Source organism: Penicillium samsonianum (assembly GCF_028829775.1).
Source record: "Penicillium samsonianum strain IBT 33392 chromosome Unknown utg000001l_segment0_segment0, whole genome shotgun sequence".
Classification (NCBI taxonomy): Eukaryota; Fungi; Ascomycota; class Eurotiomycetes; order Eurotiales; family Aspergillaceae; genus Penicillium; species Penicillium samsonianum.
In genome coordinates, this window is record NW_026643259.1 from 4,321,148 (window position 1) to 4,333,542 (window position 12,395).

General features: G+C 46.7%; 7 protein-coding genes across 7 annotated transcripts; 5 read left to right on the top strand and 2 right to left on the bottom strand.

The window, feature by feature from the left end:
- Window positions 1–552: 552 nt before the first annotated feature.
- Window positions 553–1,107, top strand: N7471_001654 (uncharacterized protein; the record flags this gene model as incomplete). Its single annotated transcript, XM_057274375.1, has 1 exon — window positions 553–1,107. The coding sequence occupies one exon, from the start codon at window positions 553–555 to the stop codon at window positions 1,105–1,107; it is 555 nt and encodes a 184-aa protein (XP_057142554.1).
- An 872-nt stretch (window positions 1,108–1,979) lies between these two features.
- Window positions 1,980–3,909, top strand: N7471_001655 (cytochrome P450; the record flags this gene model as incomplete). Its single annotated transcript, XM_057274376.1, has 7 exons — window positions 1,980–2,175; window positions 2,234–2,363; window positions 2,413–2,604; window positions 2,669–2,820; window positions 2,888–3,132; window positions 3,183–3,454; window positions 3,516–3,909. The coding sequence occupies 7 exons, from the start codon at window positions 1,980–1,982 to the stop codon at window positions 3,907–3,909; spliced, it is 1,581 nt and encodes a 526-aa protein (XP_057142555.1).
- An 851-nt stretch (window positions 3,910–4,760) lies between these two features.
- Window positions 4,761–5,558, top strand: N7471_001656 (uncharacterized protein; the record flags this gene model as incomplete). Its single annotated transcript, XM_057274377.1, has 1 exon — window positions 4,761–5,558. The coding sequence occupies one exon, from the start codon at window positions 4,761–4,763 to the stop codon at window positions 5,556–5,558; it is 798 nt and encodes a 265-aa protein (XP_057142556.1).
- Window positions 5,559–6,029: 471 nt separating this feature from the next.
- On the top strand, window positions 6,030–7,028 carry N7471_001657 (undecaprenyl diphosphate synthase family protein). The gene is made up of 2 exons (XM_057274378.1): window positions 6,030–6,230; window positions 6,284–7,028. The coding sequence occupies exons 1-2, from the start codon at window positions 6,069–6,071 to the stop codon at window positions 6,968–6,970; spliced, it is 849 nt and encodes a 282-aa protein (XP_057142557.1). The 5' UTR covers window positions 6,030–6,068; the 3' UTR covers window positions 6,971–7,028.
- A 640-nt stretch (window positions 7,029–7,668) lies between these two features.
- On the bottom strand, window positions 7,669–8,065 carry N7471_001658 (uncharacterized protein; the record flags this gene model as incomplete). Its single annotated transcript, XM_057274379.1, has 4 exons — window positions 7,669–7,746; window positions 7,794–7,903; window positions 7,961–7,976; window positions 8,015–8,065. The coding sequence occupies 4 exons, from the start codon at window positions 8,063–8,065 to the stop codon at window positions 7,669–7,671; spliced, it is 255 nt and encodes an 84-aa protein (XP_057142558.1).
- A 785-nt stretch (window positions 8,066–8,850) lies between these two features.
- N7471_001659 (3'-5' exonuclease) lies at window positions 8,851–10,590 on the top strand (the record flags this gene model as incomplete). The annotated part of the gene is made up of 1 exon (XM_057274380.1): window positions 8,851–10,590. One exon carries the CDS (start codon window positions 8,851–8,853, stop codon window positions 10,588–10,590), a length of 1,740 nt encoding a protein of 579 aa, XP_057142559.1.
- Window positions 10,591–10,813: 223 nt separating this feature from the next.
- N7471_001660 (uncharacterized protein) lies at window positions 10,814–12,064 on the bottom strand (the record flags this gene model as incomplete). Its single annotated transcript, XM_057274381.1, has 1 exon — window positions 10,814–12,064. The coding sequence occupies one exon, from the start codon at window positions 12,062–12,064 to the stop codon at window positions 10,814–10,816; it is 1,251 nt and encodes a 416-aa protein (XP_057142560.1).
- Between the last annotated feature and the right edge of the window lie 331 nt (window positions 12,065–12,395).

Genomic DNA, 12,395 nt, shown 5'->3' on the forward strand with positions numbered 1-12,395 from the left:
CTAGTTCTTCCTACGTCCTAACTTTCTGCGTGGGGAAATTGCTCAGGGCAAGGCGCACTCCATCTACCTCATAGAGATGGGTCGTCGAAGGATTCGATGCACAGTCATATTTGCCGTCAGGAACACTACCCTAAGTCACCATTTCTAGTGCTTAATGACGCAGCGCACTTTCCCATTTAGGTATCCCATTTCCGGCGCATTATATTTGACCCCCATTGAATTTGATTCTCTCTATCCTAAGCTCCTGTTATGTTCGCGACCTTTCGGTTTTTGGCCCCTTTATATGAGGGGCTTAGCAACGATCTACATTACGATTCAGCCTCGGCTGAGATTTTGGTAATCTGACAGCCGTCATACAACAATGACGTCGGTTGCAGGGGTACTGTATACTAAAGGCTAGTAGACCCAGCAAACCCCCAGGGCCACTTTCTCACTGTCAAACAATCACTCCTCTATATCGACTTTGATATCGGCAAAAAAATAACATTTTCATCCTCACATCAACCCGAGATACCTTACTCCATATCAATATCAAAAAAAAACCCCCGCAAAATGTCCAACAATCCTCCCCCATCAATCTCCGTCACACTCGCTATCACACCGCCAAAGTTTCCCTTCGACCCCAGCCCGCCACCGACGATCACCCTAACAGCTGTTTCACACTACCATGAACCAATCACAATCTTTACTCAATCCACAATATTCAACCTCGATCTCAGCCAGCGTCGCAGCAACTTTATCTGTCACGATATCACGACAGCAGACACTAAATCGCTGCGCCTAGATGTCACCAAAGGTGGGAAGCGCCCAGCCTTCAATCGCGAGTCGGGTGGATCCGATGATCGCTTTTTCGTTACATTAGACCCTGAGACACCAACTGAGTTCCAGGAAGCGTTTCGCCTGTCAAAGAGATCAGGAGATCAAAATTCGCTTGAAAGCGGACATCGATATTGGTTTGGGATAAAGGAGGGTGAGGTAGTGTCCTGGTGGAGGGTTGGAAAGAAAGCAGAGGTGATGGCGCCCCCAGGTGAACGGGCTTCGCTGGGGGAGGCAAGCGGGGGGCCTATTGCTCTAAAAGTGGAGGGGTTGGAGTTTGAGGTGATATAATCATGTATTTATTATTATATTCAGGAACACAAAATGGACGAATCGCTCATTAGTATCATTGCCATCCACCACACCCAGGCACACAGTTGATCCATGGACAAAGTGAAAAGCAAGTATATCGATGACCGTAGTAGCACTCTGTATATAAACGATTTGCTCTTTTTCATAAGAATGTTTGAGTTTTATCTCTATTCGTCAAGGTTTTACGGATTCTCGCAGATTTCACACACGGAGCCCATGTTTCACATGCAACATCAATATCGGAATGACTGAACTGCCCAGGTGCCCAGGTGGGCTTAGTGTCTACGGAAGCATTTTCGATCGCCGATTTACCGTCAATTAGCGTTGTAGTATAATATTCCATGTCTAAGCTACTATAGCCATTACCACTTTGTTCATTATATGTACTGAGTATAAGCGCTTCGATCACCACAATTTGAATATCGAACCGATGATACGACACCGAGGTCATAAGCGGCAAGGGATTTGCAAACTTGTCAAGAAGATGAATCTTAGAAGCCAACCAGGGCGCTTATAGATCTGAAGTCACATAGGCAGACTTTATATGGCGTAGATCCAGAAGTACTACGGAGTACTCCGTACAGGAATATGCACGTATATCCCTCCCCCTCCTATGTGCAGATAACCGACCTATCGGAGAGTAATAGGTACGGGGTCGAGTGCATACATCCTGCAATACTACCGTCTAGAATATCCCAAAGCCAATCAATATCTACTATTGATATTGTAGGTATCTGTGTCGAAACAAACCCCTCTTTAAGGTCGTAAAAAGCAGTCCGGCCATCATAAGTACATATACCCCTCTCTTAACATCATCTTTCAAACTTTTATCCTTAGCATCAATCACCATCATGTTGTCAACGCTGTGGTTGGGTCTTCTCGTTTCCTTTGGATTTTGGATTGTTACTACCGTTCGCGGCCGCAAGAGATATCCCCTGCCTCTTCCTCCTGGTCCCAAACAGAAGCCCATAATTGGAAATCTGAAGGATCTTCCAAATCCAGATCAACAAGATTGGATGCACTGGTTGAAACATAAAGAGTTATATGGTAATAATGAGTTCCTGTGGAATATTTCAACTTGGGATGTTGACTAGTCCTAAATTAGGACCCATTAGCTCACTCACTGTGCTGAGAAAACATGTTATCGTCCTTAACGATGCTAAGCTGGCTGTGCAGCTACTAGAAAAACGTTCAGCTATACACTCAGGGCGTCCAGAGAATATGTTTACTGACATGTAAGTAAGGGCATTATTCTGATGACACCATGGTGACTGATATCGCCAGGTCGGGCTGGCAATATGTTCTTGGGGCGCTCAGAAACCCAGACCACGTAAGGAAAACACGGAAACACTTGTATCAAGAGATGGGCTCAAAGAATTCGGTTGCCCGCTTCAACGATATTCAGACAACGGAGGTCGGTCGCTTCCTGTTGAGGGTATTGGATGATCCAGACAAGCTCCATCATCACATACGGAAGTGAGTAAATGCCTCTCTATTCAGAAGAATAGTATTCTCGTGTTCAAAGGCTAACTGGGAGCAGAGATGCTGGAGCGATCGTCCTGAAAATTGGTTACGGGTATACTATTGAACCCCATGCTCAGGACCCTCTTGTGGATCTGGCCGACAAGGCGATGGAAGATTTTTCATATGCCATGCTCCCAGCGACATGGATGGTGGAATTCATTCCAATAAGTAAGTAACGATTGATAAATTATATCGACACACTGATTTATGGAATGTTGTCTGACTCTCGGGCTAGTGAAATATCTCCCGGCCTGGTTCCCTGGGGCACGATTCGTGAAGATCGCGCAAGGCTACAAGTCGAGAGCACAGTCTTTCAGTGACGTCCCGTACGCATTTACCAAGCAGCAAATAAGCAACGGTAGCTTCGTGCCATCGTTCTTGTCCAATCTTCTTCGAGACAATCCTGTGGAGCCTGGGACCGAAGAAGAGGAAATCATCAAGTGGTCAGCTGGTTCTTTATACGCCGGAGGCGCAGATACAGTGAGAGCAGATCCAGGTTGTACGCATTATATTAAACTGACAAAAAGCAGACTGTCTCCTCAATTGCAAGTTTCTTTCTCGCCATGGCCCTTTTTCCGCAGGCGCAACACAAGGCTCAGCAGGAACTCGACACAGTGCTTGGGAGTAATCGACTACCCCAATTCAGAGATCGAGAAAGCCTTCCATATATGGATGCACTCGTCAAGGAAGTTCTCCGATGGCATCCAGTTGTACCCATGAGTGTAGCACACACGTCAACCCAGGACGATACTTGCGAGGGGTACTTCATCCCCAAGGGATCGTCTATCCTTGCAAACATCTGGTGAGTCGGTCTTATCCATTCCAGGAGACAGTAGTACCTGATACAGCCTTCAATATCCTAGGGCATTTACCCACGATCCAACCGTCTATCGAGACCCAATGACCTTCAACCCGGAGCGCTTTTTGACCTCCCCGGATGGCAAACTCCCAGAGCGCGATCCGCACATGCTTGTATTCGGGTTTGGTCGTCGAGCTTGTCCTGGGCGTACTCTGGCAGACGCGAACGTTTTTCTCACTGTCGCACAGGCTCTGGCTGTCTTCAGTATCTCGAAACCGATTCAAGATGGAGTTACCCAGGATATCCCACTCAAGTTTCTCCCCGGGGTCATTAGCCATCCTGCTCCGTTCAAGGTGTCGGTCCGGCCGCGAAGCGCAGCACACGAACAGCTCATCAGAGAACTCGAACAACAGCACCCTTGGGAGAAGAGTGATGCCGAATTCATCCCGAGTATGTAGATGATGGTCCATATATACTCAGTGACTGCTGATTCCCCCATCTGGGTATGTGGTTGCGAGATACTCTTAACAATTGTTTAAATCAAGAGATTGGTCAACCAGTTTTGTTAATCAATTTTCAGTGGGAAGCGACACTCTTCGATCGAACTGAGTCGGATCTCATTCAATCTTGAATACATCACAGGATCTCCCAGTTTGATGGCAAGGTAAAACTTTCTATAGCCTTCTTGAAGCTTGTTTTCGTCTTAAGATATCCGTACCGTCGACATACTTCAACATATAACTCAGAATAGCCAACCAATAAGTCTCGTAGGCCGAGTCGTAGTCACGGAAAAGTAACAGAATCAGGGCCTCACAATAACTGATGGCACAAGGAATTTTCACGAGACAAGGATGTGACAAAAAGCGCCCTCGGCCACGGCCTAGAGATGCTGACGGGAGTCGATCGTCCGTCCAATGTAATTTAGGGCGCCATTATTGCTGAACCATTATATTTAGAAACTAACTAAAGAAGCTCCCCTTTGTTTACTAGCTCCCCTTTGTTTACTACCTCTTTGTTTTGATCTAAAAGGGGACCTCATGAACCCTCTTAACCATATCCTTTTCTTCTTCCTTTGTAGATGTCAAAGATAATAAACAATGAATAAACAATGCATTCTCGAATGTCAGTTCTCAAAGCCATGCTCTAAATTTTGCCTACCTCGATCACAAAGAGTGAGTCAATTATTTAATAGTCGATGGACTCCATTTCAACCTTCATTCCATACTCAAGGTCACTATTCAATCAGTCCAATGATCGAACAATCAACATAACCCAACTCTACATATAATACTTTCTGATAATCCTTCAAATGGTCAGGTTCTGGTCGGGTATGGGTTCAGCACCTGAACAAGGTTTGTGGGATCGACTTGGTCTCTATTCGAACCCCCAAGCCCGGACTACTGTTATGAACGCTATTCGAAGAGCTCACGATGTTGAGCAAAATGCACATCTCCTTACTAATGGAGATCCTGTTCACCTTCTTCACTCGGTCCACCGTAGACGAAGCCTCCAAAATGGTTTCATCGCTGAAATACCTAATCTACCAGCATATATTCGAGGCCGTCCTCAAGCTGAGCTTGTTGAGTGTATGGTAGATCTTTGTCGTTTCTACCGAGCCTATGAACCCGTTAATTGGGGACTCCCTGCACCGATCAGACGTCCACGGCAGCCACGGGGAACGGCAAAGGCAGCAGAAACTGTACCAGTAACTGCTACTGCACCTGCTCCTACTCTTGCTCCTGCACCTGTACCTGCTCCTGCTCCTGCTCCTGCTCCCGTTCCTACACCCGTTCCTACGCCCGTTCCTACGCCCGTTCCTACACCCGTTCCTACACCTGTGCTAGCAAAGGCACCGACAAAGAAACCTGCACCCGCACGCAAACGAGAGCTAGATGACACAGGTGACGATTCTAATCTTCCAGCTCAAAAGAAGCAGGCATTGGAGGCTATGCCAGAGTATCCAGGCTTAGCAGATCCAGCGAGCTTATATGTCCAGGAGCAAGAGGCTATCCTAGGAAAGAGAGCACCGCGGGAGAATTATGATGAAGAAATGGAAGATGTATCTGACGAGGAAGAAAGTCTTTCTGCACAGTCCGAAGAACTTTAGATATATAGGCGACGGATGAGCAAGGGAGTGAGAAGGTGGGGAAGACTAAGCTTTTCCCCAAAGGTACACAGTCTGATTTGTCTTTTGATCTAGCGAGATGTTTGATTATTGCATATTACTAGCCTTTTATAACCATAGATGATAGACTTTCTCCTTCTTATATTTGGAATACAAGCCTTGAGAGTTCGTCTGAAGACTGTTACACCGTCCGAACCCAGGAGTCACTATTCAACACTATAAATTCCTTAGAAGACTGCCTAGGCAGCAAAAGGCCTTGGATGACGGTTTCAGTAATATCCCCAGAACTGGATGGTTCGTGTAGTAGTAAGCAATAGTTACAGGTAAATAAATGGTTATCACTAGTAATTTAGAAAATTACTAGTGGCTCTTAGCTCTTCGTATCCGAACCCTTTTTAGTGTCATTTCCCTCCTTGGCGGCTATATATATCAACTCACCCTTTGATGTGGGAATGAAGAGACCATGTACCCCCTCAATCATAGAAGAAGATTATGGTCTCAAATCGTGTTAGAGAAGTCCTCATAAACACCCTACATGCAGGTGCCATACCCAACCATGTTGCATTCATCATGGATGGCAACCGGCGATATTCAAAGATTCATGGCATGACAATTGCAGAAGGACTCTTTCGGGGGTCTCAAGCCATGACAAAGGTATGCGTCATGCCGATATCATCATAATCAATTGTTAATGTTGACATGAAAAGGTCGTGGAAGGGTGTTTTCTGTTAGGCATACCAGGCGTCACGGTGTATACATTCAGCCTTGAGAACTTTAAACGACCAAGGGAGCAGGTCGACCAAGTCATGGAGGTGCTTAAATACCTGTTCGTCGAGTATGCCCAGCCAGGTGGCCTATTAGAGCGATATCAATGCGCGATTAGGGTGCTAGGTCGATTGGACTTGCTCGATGACGATATGAGGGAGACAATTGACAAGGTCGTGAACCAATCTCGACACCAAAAAAAGAGATTTCTAAACGTGTACCTGGCATATACTTCGCGCGATGAAATTGCCCGCGCAGTGCGAGTGTCAGCAGAAGAATGTTGTCGGGGAAAGATTTCTCCTACAGCCATCACAGCCCAGTCACTAGCAGCTCGAATGTACGCAGTCGATAACCCTCCGGTGGATATTCTTGTTCGAACGTCGGGAGTCCACCGATTGAGTGATTTTCTGCTCTGGCAATGCCATCAGGATACTGATATCCAGCTTGTGAACACCCTCTGGCCGGACTTTGGCATATGCGATCTTTTCTTCGTGATTGTACGGTGGCAAAGGAATATCAACCGTGTGGATTTACAAAAACCAAGCATTGGTTTCCTTGTGACTTGCTTCATCTTTGTGCTCATGTCGGTATCATCATGTTTATATTTCCTCGTTAACCACTTTGTTTGAGTAAGGTCTAGTTTGTGACAAACAGTTGGAATCAATAACATAGTCTTCAAATCGAAAATACAAACTTCTAGCATTGTTATTGGAGAAACTCTTCTCTCGCGCTGTGATTGGCGGTGACATTCGATGTTCTTTTCGGTCCTCTTTTAAATCCTCTTTTGAATCGTCTTTTGAGTCCTGCTTTTAACCTATTTCAATCTATTGTTAATTGTTTTTGGAATATACCTCTTAACATACCTTCGCGGAATATCATTAACGAATTCTTCTTCTTTTTTAGCTAATATGACCCCATTGCTTTGCTTCAGATATGAACTGGCATCTACAAAGAGATCGACGTAGCTTGGGACACAAATATAGCTCGGTACCTAGTTATATATACTGTTCTGGAAAGAGGGGACTGATGTCAACACTCCCATTTGGATCTGACCAGCCCTGTCTGATGTCTTGGCTTAAACCCTAGTCACATTGGGGTTTTACTTGGGATTGGTGTCGGGCTTGGAATATCATAGTTCGCCTCATGACAAAGGAAGATAATCAAGAGCTTTAGCAAGTCGATTCATTAGAAGCAACATCTCAACAGAAGCGACAATATCTCAATGAGAGCACGGACACGAGCGATACTTAGTGTTCTCGGTTGACCCGTCCTGCGTGTGGGTCTGGCAGGAGCTTTCCTTAGAGTGTTCGGGGGATATAACGGCGGCTCAGCGAACCATATTGACAAGCAAGCAGAGAGGCGCCTCAAAACGGCCATCGCGAACAGAGACCACATGCTCCGACCACTAGTATAGGTTAGAATACTGATTTTAGATGATTTAGAAAAGCTCACCTTAGAGTCGTTGGAGATTTTGAGGAACGAGAACGTTAACCCGTTCGATGCCATTCCATAAACAGTGCAGTCTCTCTTAGGGAGAGCGTTACGCTCCCGATGTATGCAGCCTTTTAAACGGGTTAGCTTTCTGATATATAACATGATAAACATCGTCAAATACTCACCCATATACCCTAGGGCCTAGGCCACGTCGGTCTTTTTGGCCTCCATAATCATACACCCTCGTAGTCGCCGTGCCAAATCCCGTAATCGGGACGTGCTGACAGCATGACCTTTTCACGCTTCAAAGGCACCGGGCCATATCTATATGACCCCTCGGTTTAGACGTTGATGGGCTGGGCATAGGGGTGGTGGGAGGAGGCGATGCCGTGTGCATTCAGGAGGAGGGCGTCAAAAATCCAGCGGACAGTCGCTTCGGTGGAGGAGGAGCGACTGGAAGCCCCATCAATTTATGTAGACCACTCGGCCCTGGGGTAACTAACTAACTAGTTAGTGAATTACGTTAACTAACAAGAATAGCCGCTTATGCGGCCTTGACAAATATTTTTTTGGTGTTCTTTTTTAGTCGTCTCCTTAGGCAGTCTTCTTGGATATCTATTTTTATAGATATTTTCTCTGAGTTTGTTATGTAGATGGCAGAAAAAGGCGGAAAAACGCTCTTTCCTATAACCTTTGACATTCGAATGCCTTCGTAGGCCTAATATTTCAGGCTCCATTCCAACCCGGTAGAGTTGGGCAGAATCTCGGCTTGGCCAATTTCATCCCTCTTGAGATCAGTCGATCAATTCACTCTGCGTTTTTGTCTGACCTACTCAAGTTGAACAAGATAATTTGGTCACTAAAGACTGTCTCATCGACTATATAATATTGGCCCATTGGCCGATAGGCTCCCGCAGCGGTCACCAGCGAAGTGCCACGTCTACCAATCCCTGCTCCCCACGTTTGGGCTCGATTAGGCAAGACATACACATATTGCTCCTTCCATCTTAGCTCTTCGTACACTCAAGTCGCGACAAATTTGGAAAACAACACGTCAATTGCTCTTTTGTCTATCATGGCTTCACCCACAACAGCCGTTGACAAGTTATTTGTCTGTCCTGGATGTCAGAGAGGTGGCTTCAAAAGCATCGGTGCTGTCAAGGCTCATTTTGAGTCCAAAGGCCACAAACTTGCTTGCAGTCCATGCGACAGATCTTTTGGAAATGTAACGGCGTTGCTCAAGCATTCCCAGAAGCATGAAAAGCCCATAGATGGTTCCGATCTCAAGCCTCTCAAGTCGGCAAAGCCAGCTCTAAAGAGCACAAAGCCACAGAAGTTCCAGGATCTTTCCGAGTCTTTTGTCAAGCCTGCGAAATTAGCACCAAAGTCTGTCAAATCTGAGAAGTTCCCGGATCTGTCCGAGTCTTTTGTCAAGCCTGCAAAGCCATCGCCGAAGACCACGAAGCATGAAAAGTCACAGAATCGTTCCGAGCCCTTGTCTGTTAACCCTGCGAAATCCATTTCAAAGAAAACAAAGCCTGAGAAGTCCCAGGAACTGTTTGAGTCTTTGTTTGTCGGTTCTGCGAAACCCACTCCAAAGAAAACAAAGCTTGAGAAGTCCCTAGATCGCTCTGATATCTTGCCCACCAAGCCTGCGAAACCAGCTCAAAAGCGCACATCAAACCAGGCACCAGTACGTGCTCCATTAAGGGCAGAGGCTTTTGAAGACTTATTGAACAAGACCTCTGAACTCGAACCCCCGAACCTCTCATCACCTGCCATCCAAAACACCAATTGCCGTGTTATCCTCGAGCCGCTCGAACAAAATTTGATCTTTCGCTACTTGTCGGCACGATGTCACTCGGACACCCGTCTGGTTACACGAGGCTTCACCTTTCGGGCTGGCTTGGCAGATGTCAGCAGACGCCCGTCAAAGAAACCCCTTCCGAAGACAGGACATTTCCGCCAAGTTCCTCGATCCTCGGACGGCTTGCCGAAAAGGAGAGCAATCGTCCTTGACTGTGAGATGGTGCAAGTCGAAGCAGGGCGACGGGAGCTTGCTTTCTTGAGCGCAATTGACTTTTTGACTGGCGAGGTTCTCATCGACAATTATGTGCAGCCGAAATCGAGAGTCGTGAATTGGGATTCTCGGTTCAGTGGGGTGACTCCTGGTGCAATGAATAAGGCTGTCAAGAAAGGGACAGCGTTGTTTGGCTGGGAAGGAGCGCGCTCGAAATTATGGGAGTTCATGGATAGCGAGACTGTCCTCGTCGGTCATTCTCTCAACAATGATCTTGACGTCTTGGGTATCATTCACTTGAACATTGTCGACTCCTCCATCATTACCAGCGAAGCGGTGTTTTACACTGTACACGCCGGTGAACCACTCAACCGTACATGGAGTCTGAAGACTCTTGCCAATGAATTGGTGAATTATGAGATCCAAGTCGGGAAACAGGGCCACAGTGCGCTGGAGGATGCACATGCAACACGGGATATTGTGATCTGGTGTCTGAGGTACCCGGAGCACCTGAAGGTATGGGCGGACAATGCCCGGGACCAAGAGGAGCAGCGCGTATACGAGAGGGAGTTGAAGAGGACGACAGAGGAGGAGGCGAAGGAGCAAAAGAGAAAACATGATATGGAGATAAAGATCCAGATGTTATCTCGTGGCGTTACTGGTTTGGAGATTCATGACATTGGCCTGTCTGACGATGATGCTAATGACCCTGATCAATCTTTTGTCGACCATGATGACGGTGATGTTGAATACGAACCGGTAACCATTGAAGCGGCTGCGGCTTCATTCTTTTGATACTCACATGTCTATAATTATCTGTTAATTATGATGTTATATGACAATTCAATTACAAGTGTTCAGCCATGCAAATATTGAGCTATCCGCTGTTGCTCTCTCCTTGCCTTATATATTCGGCGAGGAATACGCCCCTACAAAGCAATACGACAGAAGTGGATTCTGTTCACAAACTCGATGCCACTCAAATTCAAAAAGCTCATGACATTAACAAAGCACAATCTCACAATCTGGAGGCACTATTATACACAGTGACCGCTGTCGTCATCGACACAGTTCGTGTCTCCCCGGCAATACTAAGAGAGGTCTGCCATATTATCGAGTGACTCAACCTAGTATTGAAAGTGATAAAACTAGGATGGATGCTAGCCAAAAGACTGAGACGCTTCCCATCACTCATCAGACCATCATGTCTAAGAACAAGCCGAAGCACCCTCCCAATATCGACCGGTGTATCATTTGGCCCAGCAAAAGTTACAATAGGATCATTGCTCTGTTCAAACGCTTTCTCCAGACCCAAATGTTGAACGAAGACATTTTCATCATTGGGAGTCATATAAAGGCTCTCCTCGCTCGGTTTGAGAACAATCTCAACTTTCGAAAGAATACTCATCTTAACCGCGGTAACATCGACCCGTTGCACAACATCCCAAATAGCACTACTACTCCCATCCCGCTCTGGTATAACCCTGATAATAAGCGGAATCGGCGATGGATTATCGAGTTGAATAGCAACCGGCACACTCATCACAACCTTAAAGCTAAATCCAGGAACAGAAGATAACCCGAGAATCTTTTGCGTCTTCTGCGTCAAGGATAAATCCACATCCCGCATCGACGGAAGCAGTCGCTGGCTGCGCACCCGGCTCACGAGGCTGCACCGCTGCAGCGCAAACCGGATCCCGCCCGCGTCTACCGTCGGATGGCCTAGCGTGATAAGCGCTGTTGCACGTTGGACATGCCACGACCCATTGCGCATGTACCGCAGCTGCGCCTGGAGATAGTACTCGATGTAGACCTTGGCTCCGGTCCATTCGGTGGAAAACGTTCCCGGCAACGGGTGCTGTGCGATGTAGTTTGCTTCTAATGGGATGAAGCTCTCTGCTTGTGCGTGGTCGCGGACTGCTGACGGCGAAGCTGCTTCTGGGATATCAATTGAGAAGGGGATGTTGATCCAGTCGGTTGGGGTGCTGGGCGAGGGTATGTGTATAGGTCCACGAAACAAGGTTTGTGATGGCAGGTCGAAAAGCTTCCAGTTGCCGTAGTATGTGGCTTTTGATGGGTAGCCTTCTGTTATTAGGCGGGCTTTTGTGTGTCCGATCAATGTAAGTGAGATCTTGGCATCGGGGGCCACGATGTGCGAGTGGCGGTTCACGCTGCCAATTATGGTGTCTCCTGCGACATACGTCCATACTGGAGGCGCTGCAATGGATATATTTAGGTTATGGCCTCCAGTTGTCTCAGTGGGATGCATGGCTTCATAGCACTTGGAGGTGGGGGAAGTTCTTTGAAAGAATTTTAGTAAAACCACAAGTTTCTTACATAACTCAGGGGGCCGAGGGGGCTAAGCGGTTAGTCAAATAAGGCCATTGGCAGTCACAAATGAGGAATTGCGAATTGTGAAGATATCTCTACAAGGATAGTATGGGTAGATGGGGTGTCTCAGCGAAGGCAAGCGGGGATAGTGAGGGGATATTCTCATAGTTCACATCCCGGTATAGGATACTACGTAGTGGCTGTAGGTGAAGAAGCAGATGTAGAATCTTGTAAAATGAATAGTACATATCTTACCGTTCGGTTTTTGC